Source organism: Salmo trutta, unplaced genomic scaffold (genome assembly GCF_901001165.1).
Source record: "Salmo trutta unplaced genomic scaffold, fSalTru1.1, whole genome shotgun sequence".
Lineage (NCBI taxonomy): Eukaryota > Metazoa > Chordata > Actinopteri > Salmoniformes > Salmonidae > Salmo > Salmo trutta.
Genome location: NW_021822694.1, coordinates 190,316 through 212,953, shown reverse-complemented (window position 1 = coordinate 212,953; position 22,638 = coordinate 190,316). Strand labels below are relative to the sequence as shown.

The 22,638-nt window shown below is 48.8% G+C and overlaps 1 protein-coding gene across 1 annotated transcript in view; it reads left to right on the top strand.

Moving 5' to 3' along the window:
* Positions 1–701: 701 nt before the first annotated feature.
* LOC115183658 (formin-2) overlaps positions 702–22,638 on the top strand; it is a 103,381-nt gene continuing 81,444 nt past the window's right edge. The window contains exons 1-2 of the mRNA XM_029744763.1: positions 702–2,770; positions 13,335–13,507. Of these exons, the coding sequence (XP_029600623.1) occupies positions 793–2,770; positions 13,335–13,507 (2,151 nt within the window). The 5' untranslated portion in view covers positions 702–792. The remainder of the gene's footprint in view (positions 2,771–13,334; positions 13,508–22,638) is intronic.

The following is a 22,638-nucleotide window of genomic DNA, read 5'->3' as shown; positions in this document are numbered from 1 at the left end:
CAGACTCCCTGTCACAGCCCCTATAATAGCCACACTCCCAGCCACACTCCCCGTCACAGCCAGGCTCCCCGTCGCAGCCCTTATAACAGCCACACTCTCCGCTATAGTCCTTATAACACCTGCTCTCCCCGCCAGACTCTCTGTCACAGCAACCACCTCTCCCTAGAGCCCCACCAGTACCCAACTCACCGGTATCAGCAGCCATGGTTTTCTCTTCCCCTGGCGAGGAGGCAGCCGGCGAGGAGGCAGCCGGCGAAGACCTCTACTGTTGTTTCTGAAGGCTGTTTCTATTCCTCCAGCTCTGCTAGGCTCAGCACATTATGCAGAGCAGCAGATGGAGAGGAGGAGAGGGAGCCAGGAGAGAGAGAGCAGGGAGGAAGGGGAGAAGGAGGTGGGGAGAGGGAAAGGGAGCCGGGAGAGAGCAAGCAGGTGCACGCGCATGGAAAGAGACTGCAGGGAGGAGGGGGAGAAGGGAAGCAGCGAGAAATCGAGCAGGCGCAGGGAGGAGAGAGAAGGCAGCGAGAAATCACGCAGGGAGGAGGGGGAGAAGAGCAGGGAGAAATCGCACTGGCGCAGGGAGGAGGAGGAGGAGGAGGAGGAGAAGAGCGAAAGCAGGCGTACGTCGTCTTTGCATCATCAGCACTGCTCCTCTCATCACCGGAAAGCAGCGTCACAGCCTCCGCCTCGCAGCAGCTACGTAGACGGAGGAGCAGCAGAGAAAATGGCAGCCGTTTTCAAAGGCATGGCCTGAGTCTCGGCGCCAGACAGAAGTGGAGGCTGAGATCCTGCATCATGGGGAACCAGGAAGGGAAGCAGAAGAAGGGGAAAGAGGGGGAAGGATACGGACAGGACGTAGCAGACCAGACCACCGGAGAGTCTCGTCACGCTGACGGCACAAACAAAGGATTTCACCACGGCAAGAAATCCCACGGAAAACATGGCAAAGGAGGAGGAGGGGGGGAGGAGAATAAGAAGAAGAAGGAATCTAAATCCTCTGTGTTCTCTATCAGGAAGAGGAAGAATCTGAAGGGGAAGGGATCGACGGGGGGATCCAGGGAGGACGTGTTGTCTTCTCAGAATGAGCTGGACTCTGCTCACTCTGCTCTCACCAAAACACCAGACCTCTCTCTGTCAGCTGACGAGCTGGGCCAGTCTGACACAGAGGGACCGACAGAACCTGGTGATCGGCACGGTGCTAGGAATCATGGTTGTGTCAGGACGGAGAGCCGGCAGCCCACGGGGGAGAGCCGGCAGCCCACGGGGGAGAGCCGGCAGCCCACGGGGGAGAGCCGGCAGCCCACGGGGGAGAGCCGGCAGCCCACGGGGGCCGCCAAGGACACTGCTCCAGACCAGCAGGTGGAGGTTGAACAGAGAAAGAGGAGCAGCTCTGGTTCAGACGCGGACATCTATAGCTTTCACTCAGCTGCAGAACAAGAGGACCTGCTAGCTGACATCCAGCAGGCTATTAGACTACAGCAGGGGGTGATTATCTCCACCGCTGAGCTGAGTGAAGAGCTGGGTTGGGGAGGAGGGTGGAGGAAACAGAGGTCTGACGAGGTTATAACTACCCCCAGTCCCGCTGAACAAACCCCCCCACCGGAGCCTCTCACTGCCCCAGAGGCAGCCCCCGTCACTGGCCGGGAGAACGGCCTGCTTTCTAAACTGTCTCCCTCCCTGGAGGAGGAGGCGGAGGAGGAGGAGGAGGAGAGGGTAGAAACCACTGCTATAGATGAACTAAACTGGGAGCTGAGAGGGGCTGAAACAGAACTGGCCCTTTGTGCCTCCTCTTTCTCTGGGACAAAGGAGCAGGAGGAGGAGGAGGAGGCATTGAGCTGCCAGGAGGTGAACGGTAACACTCAGCCCCTCTCTCAGCCCCCCACAGCCCAGACGAACGGCCATGTTACCAAGACAACCAGCGCTACCAGCTTCCCAGACCTCACAGCCTCCTTTGAGAGCGCTGTGGAGTCTCCTCTCAGAGAGGAGAAGGAGGTGTTGGAGGAGGTGGAGGAAAGGGAGGAGGAGGAGGAGGAAGAGAATGATCTGGACATGCCTCCCCTGTCAGCCGAGAGCCTTAGTCACAGTGATGCGACCACGAGCCACGAGGACATAGACCTGAGCTCTGGCAACGCCTCCGAGGAAGAGGGGAGGGTGGGGGACTGGGTGGGGGCAGGTGTGGGGGCTGCAGTCAGCGTTGAGTCCCTGGAGTGTCTTAGCAGGGGGGATCTGAGGTGCTCTGAGCCTGCCGACGACCCCCTGATCACCCAGAGGAGGAAGAGCAGTGTGTCCTTCTCTCCTTGGCCCTCTCAGGAGAGCCCTAGCCTGGCCACGCGCCTCCTCAAGTCCACCCTAACCTCCACCCTTCCATCCTACAACCACTCCTCCTCAGGCACCGGCCCCACAGTCAAACCCTACCCTCCCATTTACCCTTCTTACATCAAGACCACCACCAGGCAGCTCTCTGGCTCCCCGGGCACCTCGCCCTCACAGAGCCCCTTGTTCCGCCGGCGCTGCCACGACCTGGGACACCGCACGGAGAAGTGGAGGGTTAGACGACAGCGCTCCCACAGCATCGCTGGTCCCCTCAGCTGGTCCGCGGACTGGACCGAGGAGCTGGAGAGGGAGCGTCCAGCCAAGGCAGGATCAACAGACTACCTGGAGGGGTACGGAGGGTCGGAGGACAGGCTGAGGGGGGGCAGTCAGCCTCTGTGTGCCACACGGCGATCCTCGACCGGACAGGTGTCTACCTGCAGCTTCCATGACATCTTCACCGGTGAGTTTTAGTCAACGTTTATTTTCACAGGGACTCCCATTAAGACCAAGGCTTCTTTCACAAGTTGTTGCTTTTGTTTGTTTGTTGTTGTGATGGAAAAAGTACCAAAATGTATGCTCTCACTGCTGTAAGTCACTCTGTATAAGGGACAGAGTATTGTATTGAGGCAGCAGGTAGTCTAGTGGTGGCTAGATCGAATCCCTGAGCTGACAAGGTAAAAATCTGCCGTTCTGCCCCTGAACAAGGCAGTTAACCCACTGTTCCCCGGTAGGCCGTCATTGTAAATAAGAATTTGTTCTTAACCGGCTTGCCTAGTTGAATAAAGGTCAAATAACTAGAGTATCAGAGCGTCTGCTAAAACGTAAAACTGTTGTGTCCTGCATCAGAGCTGTTGTGGAACTAGGAGGGTGGGCTGGCTGCTGTTGTGGAACTAGGAGTGTAGGCTAGCTGCTGTTGTGGAACTATGGGGTAGACTGGCTGCTGTTGTGGAACTAGGAGGGTAGGCTAGCTGCTGTTGTGGAACTATGGGGTAGACTGGCTGCTGTTGTGGAACTAGGAGGGTAGGCTAGCTGCTGCTGTGGAACTAGGAGGGTAGGCTAGCTGCTGTTCTGGAACTAGGAGGGTAGGCTGGCTAGCTGCTGTTCTGGAACTAGGAGGGTAGGCTGGCTGCTGTTGTGGAACTATGGGGGTAGGCTAGCTGCTGTTGTGGAACTATGGGGGTAGGCTAGCTGCTGTTGTGGAACTAGGAGGGTAGGCTGGCTGCTGTTCTGGAACTATGGGGTAGGCTGGCTGCTGTTGTGGAACTAGGGGGGTAGACTGGCTGCTGTTGTGTAACTAGGGGGGTAGGCTGGCTGCTGCTGTGGAACTAGGAGGGTAGGCTGGCTGCTGCTGTGGAACTAGGAGGGTAGGCTGGCTGCTGTTGTGTAACTAGGGGGGTAGGCTAGCTGCTGTTGTGGAACTAGGGGGGTAGGCTAGCTGCTGTTGTGGAACTAGGGGGGTAGGCTAGCTGCTGTTGTGGAACTAGGAGGGTAGGCTGGCTGCTGCTGTGGAACTAGGAGGGTAGGCTGGCTGCTGTTGTGGAACTAGGAGTGTAGGCTAGCTGCTGTTGTGGAACTAGGGGGGTAGGCTAGCTGCTGTTGTGGAACTAGGGGGGTAGGCGAGCTGCTGTTGTGGAACTAGTAGGGTAGGCTACTTCCTGTTGTGGAACTAGGAGGGTAGGCTACCTCCTGTTGTGGAACTAGGAGGGTAGGCTGGCTGCTGTTGTGGAACTAAGAGGGTAGGCTGGCTGCTGCTGTGGAACTAGGAGGGTAGGCTAGCTGCTGTTGTGGAACTAGGAGGGTAGGCTACCTCCTGTTGTGGAACTAGGAGGGTAGGCTGGCTGCTGTTGTGGATCTAGGAGGGTAGGCTAGGCTGTTGTGGAACTAGGAGGGTAGGCTAGGCTGCTGTTGTGGAACTAGGAGGGTAGACTGGCTGCTGCTGTGGAACTAGGAGGGTAGGCTGGCTGCTGTTGTGGAACTAGGAGTGTAGGCTAGCTGCTGTTGTGGAACTAGGGGGGTAGGCTAGCTGCTGTTGTGGAACTAAGGGGGTAGGCTAGCTGCTGTTGTGGAACTAGTAGGGTAGGCTCCTTCCTGTTGTGGAACTAGGAGGGTAGGCTACCTCCTGTTGTCGAACTAGGAGGGTAGGCTGGCTGCTGCTGTGGAACTAGGAGGGTAGGCTAGCTGCTGTTGTGGAACTAGGAGGGTAGGCTACCTCCTGTTGTGGAACTAGGAGGGTAGGCTGGCTGCTGTTGTGGATCTAGGAGGGTAGGCTAGGCTGTTGTGGAACTAGGAGGGTAGGCTAGGCTGTTGTGGAACTAGGAGGGTAGGCTAGGCTGCTGTTGTGGAACTAGGAGGGTAGGCTAGGCTGCTGTTGTGGAACTAGGAGGGTAGGCTAGGCTGCTGTTGTGGAACTAGGAGGGTAGGCTGGCTGCTGTTGTGGAACTAGGAGGGTAGGCTGGCTGCTGTTGTGGAACTAGGAGGGTAGGCTGGCTGCTGTTGTGGAACTAGGAGGGTAGGCTAGCTGCTGTTGTGGAACTAGGAGGGTAGGCTGGCTGCTGCTGTGGAACTAGGAGGGTAGGCTGGCTGCTGCTGTGGAACTAGGAGGGTAGGCTACCTCCTGTTGTGGAACTAGGAGGGTAGGCTGGCTGCTGTTGTGGAACTAGGAGGGTAGGCTAGCTGCTGCTGTGGAACTAGGAGGGTAGGCTAGCTGCTGCTGTGGAACTAGGAGGGTAGGCTAGCTGCTGTTGTGGAACTAGGAGGGTAGGCTGGCTGCTGTTGTGGAACTAGGAGGGTAGGCTAGCTGCTGTTGTGGAACTAGGAGGGTAGGCTGGCTGCTGCTGTGGAACTAGGAGGGTAGGCTACCTCCTGTTGTGGAACTAGGAGGGTAGGCTGGCTGCTGTTGTGGAACTAGGAGGGTAGGCTGGCTGCTGCTGTGGAACTAGGAGGGTAGGCTAGCTGCTGTTGTGGAACTAGGAGGGTAGGCTAGCTGCTGTTGTGGAACTAGGAGGGTAGGCTAGGCTGCTGTTGTGGATCTAGGAGGGTAGGCTAGGCTGTTGTGGAACTAGGAGGGTAGGCTAGGCTGCTGTTGTGGAACTAGGAGGGTAGGCTAGGCTGCTGTTGTGGAACTAGGAGGGTAGGCTAGGCTGCTGTTGTGGAACTAGGAGGGTAGGCTAGGCTGCTGTTGTGGAACTAGGAGGGTAGGCTAGGCTGCTGTTGTGGAACTAGGAGGGTAGGCTAGGCTGCTGTTGTGGAACTAGGAGGGTAGGCTAGCTGCTGTTGTGGAACTAGGAGGGTAGGCTGGCTGCTGCTGTGGAACTAGGAGGGTAGGCTACCTCCTGTTGTGGAACTAGGAGGGTAGGCTGGCTGCTGCTGTGGAACTAGGAGGGTAGGCTAGCTGCTGCTGTGGAACTAGGAGGGTAGGCTAGCTGCTGTTGTGGAACTAGGAGGGTAGGCTAGCTGCTGTTGTGGAACTAGGAGGGTAGGCTGGCTGCTGTTGTGGATCTAGGAGGGTAGGCTAGGCTGTTGTGGAACTAGGAGGGTAGGCTAGAATCCTGTTGTGGAACTAGGAGGGTAGGCTAGGCTGCTGTTGTGGAACTAGGAGGGTAGGCTAGGCTGCTGTTGTGGAACTAGGAGGGTAGGCTAGGCTGCTGTTGTGGAACTAGGAGGGTAGGCTAGGCTGCTGTTGTGGAACTAGGAGGGTAGGCTAGGCTGCTGTTGTGGAACTAGGAGGGTAGGCTGCTGTTGTGGAACTAGGAGAGTAGGCTAGGCTGCTGTTGTCGAACTAGGAGGGTAGGCTAGGCTGCTGTTGTCGAACTAGGAGGGTAGGCTAGGCTGCTGTTGTCGAACTAGGAGGGTAGGCTAGGCTGCTGTTGTCGAACTAGGAGGGTAGGCTAGGCTGCTGTTGTCGAACTAGGAGGGTAGGCTAGGCTGCTGTTGTCGAACTAGGAGGGTAGGCTAGGCTGCTGTTGTGGAACTAGGAGGGTAGGCTAGGCTGCTGTTGTCGAACTAGGAGGGTAGGCTAGGCTGCTGTTGTCGAACTAGGAGGGTAGGCTAGGCTGCTGTTGTCGAACTAGGAGGGTAGGCTAGGCTGCTGTTGTCGAACTAGGAGGGTAGGCTAGGCTGCTGTTGTCGAACTAGGAGGGTAGGCTAGGCTGCTGTTGTCGAACTAGGAGGGTAGGCTAGGAGGAACTAGGAGGGTAGGCTAGCTGCTGTTGTGGAACTAGGAGGGTAGGCTAGCTGCTGCTGTTGTGGAACTAGGAGGGTAGGCTGTTGAACTAGGAGGGTAGGCTGTTGAACTAGGAGGGTAGGCTGTTGAACTAGGAGGGTAGGCTGTTGAACTAGGAGGGTAGGTAGGCTGTTGAACTAGGAGGGTAGGTAGGCTGTTGAACTAGGAGGGTAGGTAGGCTGTTGAACTAGGAGGGTAGGTAGGCTGTTGAACTAGGAGGGTAGGTAGGCTGTTGAACTAGGAGGGTAGGCTGGCTGTTGTGGAACTAGGAGGGTAGGCTGGCTGTTGTGGAACTAGGAGGGTAGGCTGGCTGTTGTGGAACTAGGAGGGTAGGCTGGCTGTTGTGGAACTAGGAGGGTAGGCTGGCTGCTGTTGTGGAACTAGAGCGTTTAATAGGCAGGATTTGGACAGTGGTTCATTCCTTCTCTAAGTACTTAGCGTAAACAAACAGATGCTATTGAGATGTGTGGTGGTCAGTTGGCGAAATGAGACCGTGATCTTTGTTTTGGTGCCTTAGCTCTTTAACTGTGAACGAATGGAAGAGAGAGGAGCTCTCCCTTGGACTGACGGACCAAATGAAATGTTTTCTTACTGGAGAGGGTGACATGAGATAGAGGGAGTCCCCTCCCGATCGTTACCCCCCCTTGGTCGCTCCCCTCCCGATCGTGACCCCCCCCTCGGTCGGTCCGTCCCTCCTCGTCCCTGGTCTTGGCTGTGGACAAGGTTAATATTTCATGCTTTAAAGCAGCGATGTCAAACTCATTCCATGTAGGGCCTAGTGCCCGCTGGTCTTTCCCTTCAATATAGACCTGGACCACCAGGTGAGGTGGAGTTGATTTGACTAATTACTGACCTTAAATTCATCAGTCAGGTCCAAGGTAGGAGTGAGGACCGACAGACACTCGACCCTCCGTGGAATCAGTTTTTACATGTGAAGCTTTAAAGGGTTTCTGATGCATGTCACTCGACGAACAGGAGTCTGAGAACTGACAGGATTTTCATTTATTTGTAGTTTGGATGAGCTGTGAGCTTTGGCTCTAGGATACACACACACACACACACACACACACACACACACACACACACACACACACACACACACACACACACACACAGCCTTAGCCCAACAGCTATGGAAACGTGTTGTGCAGAGCATGGTGTGTATATGGGGGTGAAAGACGGGGCTTTCATGCTGTGTTACATCAATAGAAGTGAGAAGGGAAATGCTTCTTAAGGAGTCAGCAGACAGATTGTTTGCTCCTAGCAGATATTGGCTAGCAAAGGGGGAAAAATGTCTGTGCTCGCGTACTTAAAATATCTTTGCTCGAAAAAAAAACAAGAGAAAATAGTCAATATTATTTTTATACACTTGAGACCCTGTAGCAACAAGTACACTGAATTAATCCAAGATAACTCAAGACATCTGTAATTATTTGACGTTTTTTTGCGGAGGATGTCTTGCTGTCTAACTGTGTTCGGTGCATTTTCTCAAGTGAAAAATGTGCATTTAAAACTATTCTGTTGAATTACAACAAACACTTCATTGAACAATCCCAACTGTTGACCAATCACTGACAAAGGGGCGTAGTGTTTGGCTACCGAACTTCAGCCTAAAGACAAAATGTAATGTGCTCAAACAGCTGACAAAATACACGCCGAACACCAAAAATAACAAAAACATCACAAAATATATATATATACTTCCTGTATATAACCATGTTATTACCTGGTACTTCCTGTATATAACCATGTTATTACCCGGTACTCCCTGTGTATAACCATGTTATTACCTGGTACTTCCTGTATATAGCCATGTTATTACCTGGTACTTCCTGTCTATAGCCGTGTTATTACCTGGTACTCCCTGTATATAACCATGTTATTACCTGGTACTTCCTGTCTATAGCCATGTTATTACCTGGTACTTCCTGTCTATAGCCATGTTATTACCCGGTACTCCCTGTGTATAACCATGTTATTACGTGGTACTTCCTGTATATAACCATGTTATTACCCGGTACTCCCTGTGTATAACCATGTTATTACCTGGTACTTCCTGTATATAGCCATGTTATTACCCGGTACTTCCTGTCTATAGCCGTGTTATTACCTGGTACTTCCTGTATATAGCCATGTTATTACCCGGTACTTCCTGTATATAGCCATGTTATTACCCGGTACTCCCTGTATATAACCATGTTATTACCTCATACTCCCTGTATATAGCCATGTTATTACCTGGTACTCCCTGTATATAACCATGTTATTACCCGGTACTTCCTGTATATAGCCATGTTACTACCTGGTACTCCCTGTGTATAACCATGTTATTACCCGGTACTCGCTGTATATAACCATGTTATTACCTGGTACTTCCTGTCTATAGCCATGTTATTACCCGGTACTTCCTGTATATAGCCATGTTACTACCTGGTACTCCCTGTGTATAACCATGTTATTACCCGGTACTCGCTGTATATAACCATGTTATTACCTGGTACTTCCTGTCTATAGCCATGTTATTACCTGGTACTTCCTGTCTATAGCCATGTTATTACCTGGTACTCCCTGTGTATAACCATGTTATTACCCGGTACTCGCTGTATATAACCATGTTATTACATGGTACTTCCTGTCTATAGCCATGTTATTACCTGGTACTTCCTGTCTATAGCCATGTTATTACCTGGTACTCCCTGTGTATAACCATGTTATTACATGGTACTTCCTGTCTATAGCCATGTTATTACCTGGTACTTCCTGTCTATAGCCATGTTATTACCCGGTACTCCCTGTGTATAGCCATGTTATTACCCGGTACTCCCTGTATATAGCCATGTTATTACCTGGTACTCCCTGTATATAACCATGTTATTACCCGGTACTCCCTGTATATAGCCATGTTATTACCCGGTACTCCCTGTATATAGCCATGTTATTACCTGGTACTCCCTGTGTATAGCCATGTTATTACCCGGTACTCCCTGTGTATAGCCATGTTATTACCCGGTACTCCCTGTGTATAACCATGTTATTACCTGGTACTCCCTGTATATAGCCATGTTATTACCTGGTACTCCCTGTATATAACCATGTTATTACCCGGTACTCGCTGTATATAACCATGTTATTACCTGGTACTTCCTGTCTATAGCCATGTTATTACCTGGTACTCCCTGTATATAACCATGTTATTACCTGGTACTTCCTGTCTATAGCCATGTTATTACCTGGTACTCCCTGTATATAGCCATGTTATTACCCGGTACTCCCTGTGTATAACCATGTTATTACCTGGTACTCCCTGTGTATAACCATGTTATTACCTGGTACTCCCTGTATATAACCATGTTATTACCCGGTACTCGCTGTATATAACCATGTTATTACCTGGTACTTCCTGTCTATAGCCATGTTATTACCTGGTACTCCCTGTATATAACCATGTTATTACCTGGTACTTCCTGTATATAGCCATGTTATTAGCTGGTACTTCCTGTATATAGCCATGTTATTACCTGGTACTTCCTGTATATAACCATGTTATTACCTGGTACTTCCTGTATATAGCCATGTTATTACCTGGTACTCCCTGTATATAGCCATGTTATTACCTGGTACTTCCTGTATATAACCATGTTATTACCTGGTACTCCCTGTATATAACCATGTTATTACCTGGTACTTCCTGTCTATAGCCATGTTATTACCTGGTACTCCCTGTATATAGCCATGTTATTACCCGGTACTCCCTGTGTATAACCATGTTATTACCTGGTACTCCCTGTATATAACCATGTTATTACCTGGTACTTCCTGTCTATAGCCATGTTATTACCTGGTACTCCCTGTATATAGCCATGTTATTACCCGGTACTCCCTGTATATAACCATGTTATTACCTGGTACTTCCTGTGTATAACCATGTTATTACCTGGTACTCCCTGTGTATATTCCTTGTCACTATTTTCACATTTTTATTCATTTTATTTTCATTGTTGGAAAAGGACCCTTTAGTCTGCATTTCACTGGCGGTCTGCACCCGTTGTTGTTATTGTTGTTATTGTTGTTGTTGTTGGAGCGTGTGACATCACACTATTCATGAGCAGCTCTTTTACTCCTCTAATATCAGAACCGCTCTCCTCTAAATCTGTACTTCTCCTAGTTATGAGCTGTCTTCCTCTCTAAATCTGTACTTCTCCTAGTTATGAGCTGTCTCCCTCTCTAAATCTGTACTTCTCCTAGTTATGAGCTGTCTTCCTCTCTCCTCTCTAAATCCTCTCTAAATCTGTACTTCTCCTAGTTATGAGCTGTCTTCCTCTCTCCTCTAAATCTGTACTTCTCCTAGTTATGAGCTGTCTTCCTCTCAATCTGTACTTCTCCTAGTTATGAGCTGTCTTCCTCTCTCCTCTCTAAATCCTCTAAATCTGTACTTCTCCTAGTTATGAGCTGTCTTCCTCTCTAAATCTGTACTTCTCCTAGTTATGAGCTGTCTCCCGCTCTCCTCTCAATCTGTACTTCTCCTAGTTATGAGCTGTCTTCCTCTCTCCTCTCTAAATCTGTACTTCTCCTAGTTATGAGCTGTCTCCCTCTCTAAATCTGTACTTCTCCTAGTTATGAGCTGTCTCCCTCTCTCCTCTCAATCTGTACTTCTCCTAGTTATGAGCTGTCTCCCTCTCTAAATCTGTACTTCTCCTAGTTATGAGCTGTCTCCCTCTCTAAATCTGTACTTCTCCTAGTTATGAGCTGTCTCCCTCTCTAAATCTGTACTTCTCCTAGTTATGAGCTGTCTCCCTCTCTAAATCTGTACTTCTCCTAGTTATGAGCTGTCTCCCTCTCTCCTCTAAATCCTCTCTCAATCTGTACTTCTCCTAGTTATGAGCTGTCTTCCTCTCTAAATCTGTACTTCTCCTAGTTATTAGCTGTCTTCCTCTCTCCTCTCTAAATCCTCTCTAAATCTGTACTTCTCCTAGTTATGAGCTGTCTTCCTCCCTAAATCTGTACTTCTCCTAGTTATTAGCTGTCTTCCTCTCTCCTCTCTAAATCCTCTCTAAATCTGTACTTCTCCTAGTTATGAGCTGTCTTCCTCTCTAAATCTGTACTTCTCCTAGTTATGAGCTGTCTTCCTCTCTCCTCTAAATCCTCTCTAAATCTGTACTTCTCCTAGTTATGAGCTGTCTCCTGCTCCCCCCATTCTCCCTCCTTCCGTTCCTCCCCCCTCCTTCCCTCTCTCCCCTCCTTCTTCTCTCCCCCTCCCCTCTTCTCCTGCCAGCTACTGTAAAAATGGTATTCTGACTTTAATCCCCAGAATGGGAGTCTTTTGAATTACTTCAGTAGCGATCCAAAATGCTGCTTTACCAGCGGTGAATTTAGTGATGACGTGTTCTGAACTGTAGATAGAAATACAATGAAAGGATCTGACGGTGTGATTCTGTCTGATAGTCGATCTGCTCTACGTCATATAACTCTATCTGAAAGGCACGTAATGGCACATCTTCCTGAATAGGCCCTAGATCATATCCCTTAATATCGGGGTGTCTTGACAACCAGGGGTAAAGTTAGGCCATGCATCAGTGCCTCTTCACTAGCCTTATTTTGGCTTAGTCCCTAATGGCCTCCTTTTCCCTCTATAGAACACTACTGTTGACCAGAGCCCTATTCCCTATATAGAGCACTACTGTTGACCAGAGCCCTATTCCCTATATAGAGCACTACTGTTGACCAGGGCCCTATTCCCTATATAGAGCACTACTGTTGACCAGAGCCCTATATAGAGCACTACTGTTGACCAGAGCCCTATTCCCTATATAGAACACTACTGTTGACCAGAGCCCTATATAGAGCACTACTGTTGACCAGAGCCCTATTCCCAATATAGAGCACTACTGTTGACCAGAGCCCTATTCCCTATATAGTGCACTACTGTTGACCAGAGCCCTATTCCCTATATAGAGCACTACTGTTGACCAGAGCCCTATTCCCTATATAGAGCACTACTGTTGACCAGAGCCCTATTCCCTATATAGAGCACTACTGTTGACCAGAGCCCTATATAGAGCACTACTGTTGACCAGAGCCCTATATAGTGCACTACTGTTGACCAGAGCCCTATTCCCTATATAGAGCACTACTGTTGACCAGAGCCCTATTCCCTATATAGAACACTACTGTTGACCAGGGCCCTATTCCCTATATAGAACACTACTGTTGACCAGAGCCCTATTCTCTATATAGAGCACTACTGTTGACCAGAGCCCTATTCCCTATATAGAACACTACTGTTGACCAGAGCCCTATTCCCTATATAGTGCACTACTGTTGACCAGAGCCCTATTCCCTATATAGAGCACTACTGTTGACCAGAGCCCTATTCCCTATATAGAGCACTACTGTTGACCAGAGCCCTATTCCCTATATAGAACACTACTGTTGACCAGAGCCCTATTCCCTATATAGAACACTACTGTTGACTGGAACCCTATGAGCCCTGGTCAAATGTAGTGCACTACATAGGGAACAGGGTGCCATTTCAGACGCAACTCGGGTGTCATGACAACCAGTGGTGGCGTTTTTAAAAGGCCATTCATTAGTTCTGTCTATATAAACTAATGGGCCAGCTGTAATATTATTAGCCCTGTTGGTTCAGCAGCTCTACTGAACTGGAGACAGACAGTACTGATGGTAGAGGAGAGGGTTCAGCAGCTCTACTGAACTGGAGACAGACAGACAGTACTGATGAGGTCGTACTCTCCTAGAGAAGCTGTTAGACTGTAGTAATATTGATGTCTCTCTCTACCTCCAGGTCGTACTCTCCTAGAGAAGCTGTTCCTACAGCAGGAAGATGCCCAGCCAGAGGAAGCTGAGAAGCTGTGTTCTAGGATTCTGGCCATGGGATTGTTACTACCTTTTACTGACTGCTTCAGAGAGACAATAGGAGGGTCCAACCCACAACTCACTGCGCCATGCAAGTTCCACGTGAGTATTTTATCCTACACCTGTACCCTCAACCCTGTTCGAGAGAGAGAGAGAGAGACCCTCCTGTAGGTTTTCAATCCAACCCCAGTGGTAACGCCCCCCCCCCAGTGGTAACGCCCCCACCCCCCAGTGGTAACGCCCCCACCCCCCAGTGGTAACGCCCCCACCCCCCAGTGGTAACGCCCCCACCCCCCACACCCACCCCCCAGTGGTAACGCCCCCACCCCCCAGTGGTAACGCCCCCACCCCCCCAGTGGTAACGCCCCCACCCCCCAGTGGTAACGCCCCCACCCCCCCAGTGGTAACGCCCCCCACCCCCCCAGTGGTAACGCCCCCCACCCCCCCAGTGGTAACGCCCCCAGTGGTAACTATCCTATTGGTTCAGTCCTATTGTGTTGATGTGCAGTATGTTAGACAGTAAATATCCCATTGGTTCAGTCCCATTGTGTTGATGTGCAGTATGTTAGACAGTAAATATCCCATTGTGTTGATGTGCAGTATGTTAGACAGTAAATAAGAGCGTCTGGATAAGAGCGTCTGCTAAATAATGTAAATGTAATGTAAATGCAGTATGTTAGACAGTAAATATCCCCATTGGTTCAGTCTCTTAGAATTAAGACATTCCCATTTGGAGGGGATCATGTGATCTGTGTTGTAGAAGTTGATTGGTTGGCATGTCTTTTTGGCTGTGACGTGATGGTGTCTTCAAAGAGCTCTGTGACACACACACACACACACACACACAATCTACCCAGTGTGTTGTGCTTGGACTACATTTCCCAGCAGCCTTTTGTTCCCTACTTAACTCATCACAGCATCACCGTCATCATGCTGGATACCTGCATCAGTCTGCAGCACACGGTAGTCCTCTGTTACCGTTACACCCAGGCGGTCTGGTACGGCGTCTCGGGGAAAAATAAATAGTGGTGGGGTACGCCGTACCTGTAAAACGTGAGGCCGTCACAATTAACATTTACATTTAAGTCATTTAGCAGACGCTCTTATCCAGAGCGACTTACAAATTGGTGCATTCACCTTATGATATCCAGTGGAACAACCACTTTACAATAGTGCATCTAAATCTTTCGGGGGGGGGGGTTAGAAGGATTACTTTATCCTATCCCAGGTATTCCTTAAAGAGGTGGGGTTTCAGGTGTCTCCGGAAGGTGGTGATTGACTCCGCTGTCCTGGCGTTGTAAGGGAGCTTGTTCCACCATTGGGGTGCCAGAGCAGCGAACAGTTTTGACTGGGCTGAGCGGGAACTGTGCTTCCTCAGAGGTTAATACAACATGTTAAAACAATAATAAACTACAGGCTACTACACAGTTATTTAACATTACTGCATGTCAGCCGCATGACATGAGTGAATTGACTGGAAACCCTGGGTGGGTATCCGCTCCATATGGCGTCGTGGTTTCCAGGAGAACATTTTAACACCATTGTTTTGCTGAGTTGGAGTGCTCTGACCTCTAACACAAATCAAATGTATTTATATAGCCCTGGAGATTATAACAGAACATGTTTTTAGATATGGTTTTGCTGAGTTGGAGTGCTCTGAGCTCTAACACAAATCAAATCAAAATGTATTTATAAAGCCCTTCTTACGTCAGCTGTACAGAAACCCAGCCTAAAACCCCAAACAGCAAGCAATGCAGGTGTAGAAGCACGGTGGCTAGGAAGAACTCCCTAGAAAGGCCAAAACCTAGGAAGAAACCTAGAGAGGAACCAGGCTATGAGGGGTGGCCAGTCCTCTTCTGGCTGTGATGGTACCTGTACCAAGAGCCACCTTGTTGTTATGGTCACAGTGACACAGTGAAAGTCATAAATGCTTGAGGATGCAGAGTTGGTGTACTTAGTGTCTCTCTGGAGGGACCAGCCTCCTGGCTAGCTGTTGGTGGTACAGTGTCTCTCTGGAGGGACCAGCTTCCTGGCTAGCTGTTGGTACAGTGTCTCCCTGGAGGTACCAGCCTCCTGGCTAGCTGTTGGTGGTACAGTGTCTCTCTGGAGGGACCAGCCTCCTGGCTAGCTGTTGGTGATACAGTGTCTCCCTGGAGGGACCCGCCTCCTGGCTAGCTGTTGGTGGTACAGTGTCTCTCTGGAGGGACCAGCTTCCTGGCTAGCTGTTGGTACAGTGTCTCCCTGGAGGTACCAGCCTCCTGGCTAGCTGTTGGTGGTACAGTGTCTCTCTGGAGGGACCAGCCTCCTGGCTAGCTGTTGGTGATACAGTGTCTCCCTGGAGGGACCAGCCTCCTGGCTAGCTGTTGGTGGTACAGTGTCTCCCTGGAGGTACCAGCCTCCTGGCTAGCTGTTGGTGGTACAGGGTCTCTCTGGAGGGACCAGCCTCCTGGCTAGCTGTTGGTGATACAGTGTCTCTCTGGAGGGACCAGCCTCCTGGCTAGCTGTTGGTGATACAGTGTCTCCCTGGAGGGACCAGCCTCCTGGCTAGCTGTTGGTGGTACAGTGTCTCTCTGGAGGGACCAGCCTCCTGGCTAGCTGTTGGTGATACAGTGTCTCCCTGGAGGGACCAGCCTCCTGGCTAGCTGTTGGTGGTACAGTGTCTCTCTGGAGGGACCAGCCTCCTGGCTAGCTGTTGGTGGTACAGTGTCTCTCTGGAGGGACCAGCTTCCTGGCTAGCTGGTGGTACAGTGTCTCCCTGGAGGGACCAGCCTCCTGGCTAGCTGTTGGTGGTACAGTGTCTCTCTGGAGGGACCAGCCTCCTGGCTAGCTGTTGGTGGTACAGTGTCTCTCTCTGGAGGGGCCAGCCTCCTGGCTAGCTGTTGGTGGTACAGTGTCTCTCTGGAGGGACTAGCCTCCTGGCTAGCTGGTGGTACAGTGTCTCTCTGGAGGGACCAGCCTCCTGGCGAGCTGTTGGTGGTACAGTGTCTCTCTGGAGGGACCAGCCTCCTGGCTAGCTGTTGGTGGTACAGTGTCTCTCTGGAGGGACCAGCCTCCCGGCTAGCTGTTGGTGGTACAGTGTCTCTCTGGAGGGACCAGCTTCCTGGCTAGCTGTTGGTACAGTGTCTCCCTGGAGGTACCAGCCTCCTGGCTAGCTGTTGGTGGTACAGTGTCTCTCTGGAGGGACCAGCCTCCTGGCTAGCTGTTGGTGATACAGTGTCTCCCTGGAGGGACCAGCCTCCTGGCTAGCTGTTGGTGGTACAGTGTCTCTCTGGAGGGACCAGCCTCCTGGCTAGCTGTTGGTGATACAGTGTCTCCCTGGAGGGACCAGCCTCCTGGCTAGCTGTTGGTGGTACAGTGTCTCTCTGGAGGGACCAGCCTCCTGGCTAGCTGTTGGTGGTACAGTGTCTCTCTGGAGGGACCAGCTTCCTGGCTAGCTGTTGGTACAGTGTCTCCCTGGAGGTACCAGCCTCCTGGCTAGCTGTTGGTGATACAGTGTCTCCCTGGAGGGACCAGCCTCCTGGCTAGCTGTTGGTGGTACAGTGTCTCTCTGGAGGGACCAGCCTCCTGGCTAGCTGTTGGTGATACAGTGTCTCCCTGGAGGGACCAGCCTCCTGGCTAGCTGTTGGTGGTACAGTGTCTCTCTGGAGGGACCAGCCTCCTGGCTAGCTGTTGGTGGTACAGTGTCTCTCTGGAGGGACCAGCTTCCTGGCTAGCTGGTGGTACAGTGTCTCCCTGGAGGGACCAGCCTCCTGGCTAGCTGTTGGTGGTACAGTGTCTCTCTGGAGGGACCAGCCTCCTGGCTAGCTGTTGGTGGTACAGTGTCTCTCTCTGGAGGGGCCAGCCTCCTGGCTAGCTGTTGGTGGTACAGTGTCTCTCTGGAGGGACTAGCCTCCTGGCTAGCTGGTGGTACAGTGTCTCTCTGGAGGGACCAGCCTCCTGGCGAGCTGTTGGTGGTACAGTGTCTCTCTGGAGGGACCAGCCTCCTGGCTAGCTGTTGGTGGTACAGTGTCTCTCTGGAGGGACCAGCCTCCCGGCTAGCTGTTGGTGGTACAGTGTCTCTCTGGAGGGACCAGCTTCCTGGCTAGCTGTTGGTACAGTGTCTCCCTGGAGGTACCAGCCTCCTGGCTAGCTGTTGGTGGTACAGTGTCTCTCTGGAGGGACCAGCCTCCTGGCTAGCTGTTGGTACAGTGTCTCTCTGGAGGGACCAGCCTCCTGGCTAGCTGTTGGTGGTACAGTGTCTCTCTGGAGGGACCAGCCTCCTGGCTAGCTGTTGGTGGTACAGTGTCTCTCTGGGGGGACCAGCCTCCTGGCTAGCTGTTGGTGGTACAGTGTCTCTCTGGAGGGACCAGCCTCCTGGCGAGCTGTTGGTGGTACAGTGTCTCTCTGGAGGGACCAGCCTCCTGGCTAGCTGTTGGTACAGTGTCTCTCTGGAGGGATCAGCCTCCTGGCTAGCTGTGTGAACACTGTACTGCTGCATGTTGTAGCTATAACAGAGAATGACAGCACTTCTCTGCTCCCTCCCTGCCTGACTCATGTGCTCCTCAGAGGTATACAGATGTGACCGGTTTCAGATTGTAGCCTGATGCCCTGATCTGGTCATGGGAGAACAGGAAGGCAATCGATAGCTGATTACAGGCAGGAGAGGACGGGACAGGGCAGCTCACAGGCATTGACCTGTGAATATATGATCCTTCTCTGCCTCTGCCAATGCCCTCCCTCCCCACTCCTCCTCCTCCTCCCTATGCAGCACAGAGCAACAGTATAGAGAAAGCGTAGTCATAAAGCAACCTGATCTGACTGCAAGCAGCCCCATCAGCCTTTGCAAACCCTGTGACTAGCCTGAAGCGACAAGAACAGCAGGGAGAAGAGACCAGTCTGCTATGTCAGGCTCTCTGAGGATGGACTGGTCAGGGTCAGAGTTACCATGAGAACAGGAGGGGAGGGCAGCGACGCCCACTGTTTCTGGGGACTGCTGCAGTTTCACAGATGCAGCATTTTTAGGGAGTTTCATGATCACAGACCGGTGAAAGGAAAGAAGTGCCAGACTGGCAGTAACTCACTGTGTTGTCAGAAGAGGAACAGCAGAGCAGAGGGTGGAAAAACACCACCGTTTACAACCTCGAGGGATTTGTTGATTTTTTTTTTCTTTTTCTTAAATGCAAACTCCACATTTTCCCTCAGCGTTCCTGGTGATAATGGAATACCTACATGGTCCAAACAGGAGTGGTGCATAGAGCAGAGTCCAGAGGCTATGCGCCATAAAATGGAATATTCTGTCCAGGAACTGACAGATTAAAGCGGACATGGCGAATATGTCAGAGTCGGGTGTAGAGATCGATGGGAGCTCCTCCTCCTCTCTGGCTCTAGCTAATAATGATGATGATGATGTGGGGGCCTCTGAGTGTGTGGCGCTGGCTCAGGTGCCTGAGCTAGTCCGAGAGCTGCTAACCATCAACGGCCAGGGAAGAGGGGAGGAGAGGGAGAGGAGACTGGACCTAGCATGGCTTAAACTCAAACAGACCGTCCGCAGGAAATGCAACCTGTTTGAGCACCTGCAGGTTAGCATGGGAGCAATATGCACAAGGCTGTGTCTCTGTCCCAAGTACGGTAGCATCCTATTCCCTATGTAGTGCACTACTTTTCACCGGGGGCCATAGGGGGCCATTTGAGACGGGTCCTTTTTTTGTTCTCCGATCTAACATGGTTGAGTACACACGGCATGTGATGTCACTTAGCGGTCATGGAGTTTCCGTTGCACTCAACAGCCAATGGGATCTGTCTGAAATGGGATTAGTCCATGTGATTGGTAGACGTATATGATTGTAGAATGAAGAATGGCACCCTATTCCCTTTATAGGGCACTACTTTAGACCAGGACCCATAGTGCACTACTTTAGACCAGGACCCATAGTGCACTACTTTAGACCAGGACCCATAGTGCACTACATTAGACCAGGACCCATAGTGCACTACTTTAGACCAGGACCCATAGTGCACTACTTTAGACCAGGACCCATAGTGCACTACATTAGACCAGGACCCATAGTGCACTACTTTAGACCAGGACCCATAGTGCACTACTTTAGACCAGGACCCATAGTGCACTACATTAGACCAGGACCCATAGTGCACTACTTTAGACCAGGACCCATAGTGCACTACATTAGACCAGGACCCATAGTGCACTACATTTTAGACATTTTACATTTTAGTCATTTAGCAGACGCTCTTATCCAGAGCGACTTACAGTAGTGAATGCATACATTTCATTATTACATTACAACTGAGCTACAGGGAAGGCTAAATAGGGAATAACACAGTACATGGGAATGATTTTAAGAAATGGATTTTAAGAAATTTGGATTAATTAATTTGATTATTATGGATTTTCTATTCTGAGAAAAACAAACTCTCAGGGTTTCCGTTCAGATGTAATGGAAAATATGGAGCTGTACAACGTGACGGTCGAGGCTACAGCATAAGAGGATTGGAGGATTCTATATTAATATCTAAGGGGCATAACATTTCCACACCCTAATTGTAGTCTAACCAATACTCATTCTGCCTATGGTAGGACCTACAGTGTATCTAAAAATATTATTTTCAATGACTTGACTCTCCGTCAATAATTACATTTTGAGGATTCTAAATTAATATCTAAGGGGCATTTTCCCATTAGGATCTGTGAGAATATCTGAGGGGCTTTTTATATAATTCTTAATTAATTATTAATAATCGCTTTGTTTAAAAACTATTTTGGAGATGTCATTTAACCTTGAGTGAGCGAGGGGGGGAAAAAGGCAGTTCTTGAACATGGGGTGAGACATTCTCACTAATTTGTAAATAAAACCAGTTTTGTTATTTAGAAAGGTTTCTCCAGAAATAAATCAAACTCGATTATTTAGCAGACATCACTTGCTTAATAAATTCTGTCAACACATATCTTAAGAATAGAAGGCTATATATAACAATGTTTGAGATTTATTTCATTTAAAAAAAGACCGTGAGCGGTTTGTAATCTTAATAAAGTCCAAATTAATATTTATAAAGTCCAAAATAATATTTATAAAGGCCAAAATATAGCCCTGCTAATAGCCATAATGACGCTGTACAACGTGACCGTGTGTTTGAAAGAGTATTTTCCAGTAAGCAACAATTTGTTTGCCTTCATTAGACAAATTTGTTGCAATATTTCTGTAATTCAGTGATATTTATTCCCTTAGTAATTCGTTATGGATCCCGTAACTAAATCAACATCTGCATTTTGAAAGATTATTTTCATTATTTTATTAACGAAAGCATAAAGATGCTGATGAAATACAGTATTCTTACAGTATATGTTTTTACATTTTGTATAAAGCATTTTGAAGATATTAGTCTACTGTGCAGTCTAACAAGTAAACATAGCCTACATTACATTTAGAGTATTTGACGATTCTAAATTAATATCTAAGGGGCATTTTCCCGTTAGGATCTGTGAGAATATCTGAGGGGCTTTTTATATTATTCTTAATTAATTGATAATAATCGCTTTGTTTAAAAAGTAACTATTTTGGAGATTTAATTTAACCTTGAGTGAGCGAGCGAGGGGGGGAAAAGGCAGTTCTTGAACATGGGGTGAGACATTCTCACTAGTTTTTAAATAAAGCCAGTTTGTTGTTTAGGTTTCTCCAGAAACAAATTTTAACTTGATTATTTAGCAGACATCACTTGCTAATATTCAGTCAACACATATATCTTAAGAATAGAATATTTGAGATAATATTTGAGATTATTTCGTTAAAATAGACAGTGAGCGATTTGTAATCTAAATAAAGTCCGAAATAATATTTTTTATGGCCAAAATGGCGCTGTACAACATGACCGTGTGTTTGAAAGAGTATTTTCCAGTAAGCAACAATTTGTTTGCCTTCATTGGACAACTTTGTTCCAATATTTCTGTAAAATCAGTGATATTTATTTCATAGTAATTCATTATGGATCCATAACTAAATCAACATCTGCATTTTGAAAGATTATTTTCATTATTTTATTAACGAAAGCATAAAGATGCTGAAGAAATACAGTACTGTACAGTATATGCTTTTACATTTTGTAAAATAAAGCATTTTGAAGATATAAGCCACCTGCATTTGTTTATTAGGCTACTGTGCAGTCTGACAAGTAAACATAGCCTACAGTACATACTGTAGTAAACATGGGACAGTGCCTAATTCCTTACATAAGGGAGAGCAGGCCATGTCCAGACTTTCTCGGTCACCTCAAGTACCTTCAATAATTGCTGTACTAGATAATTCGGGCACGTGGGAGACCGGGGTTCAATTCCCCGATGGGGAGGAAGGAGTAGGCTGTCCTTGTAAATAAGAATTTGTTCTTAACTGATTCCATCTGTGTTATTTCATAGTTGTGATGTCTTCGCTATTATTCTACAATGTAGAAAATTGTAAAAAATAAAATAAAATCCTGGAATGAGTAGGTGTCCAAACTTTTGACTGGTACTTGCTTAATTAATTTGATTAAAATTATGGTGTTTCTATTCCAAGAAAAATTAAAAACCCTCTGGGTTTCCGTTAGGATGGAACGGGAAATATGGCGCTGTACAACGTGATGGTCGGGAGTACAGTACTGGGCTGTTTAGCTAAAGAATCCCAATGTTGTGCTGGCAGTACATGCGGGGGACTGGGGTTCAATTCCCCGACGGGGAGGAAGGAGTACACTCTCCTTGTAAAATAAGAATTTGTTCTTAACTGACTTGCCTAGTTAACTGAAGTTTACACTAAGAGCATAACATTTCTGCACCCTCATTTTTTTATTTATTCTAGTCTAACCAATACCCAAAAGGAAATTAAGTGAACATAAAAAATCTCATAGATTTTTATCAAGACCAGTCCCCATGCTTGTCTCAGAGCATTGCGAAACGGTGCTAAAATAGTTGTAGGCTATTGCTTCAAACTTCAATATGCTCTTTAAATAAGACCACCACTTTTAACAGCACATTACTCAACACTAGTGAGACTCATGTCCCCTACGGTATTTTGAAAAATATGACGTGACTCTCCGCCACTAATTACATATAAAGGATTAGAGGATATTTATGTAATTCAGTGATATTTATTCCCATAGTAATTCATTATGGATCTATAACTAAATAAACATCGGCATTTCGAAAGAGTGTTTTTATTTTATTAATGAAAGCATAAAGATGCCATTTTATTAGTTCCGTTGTTCTAGTT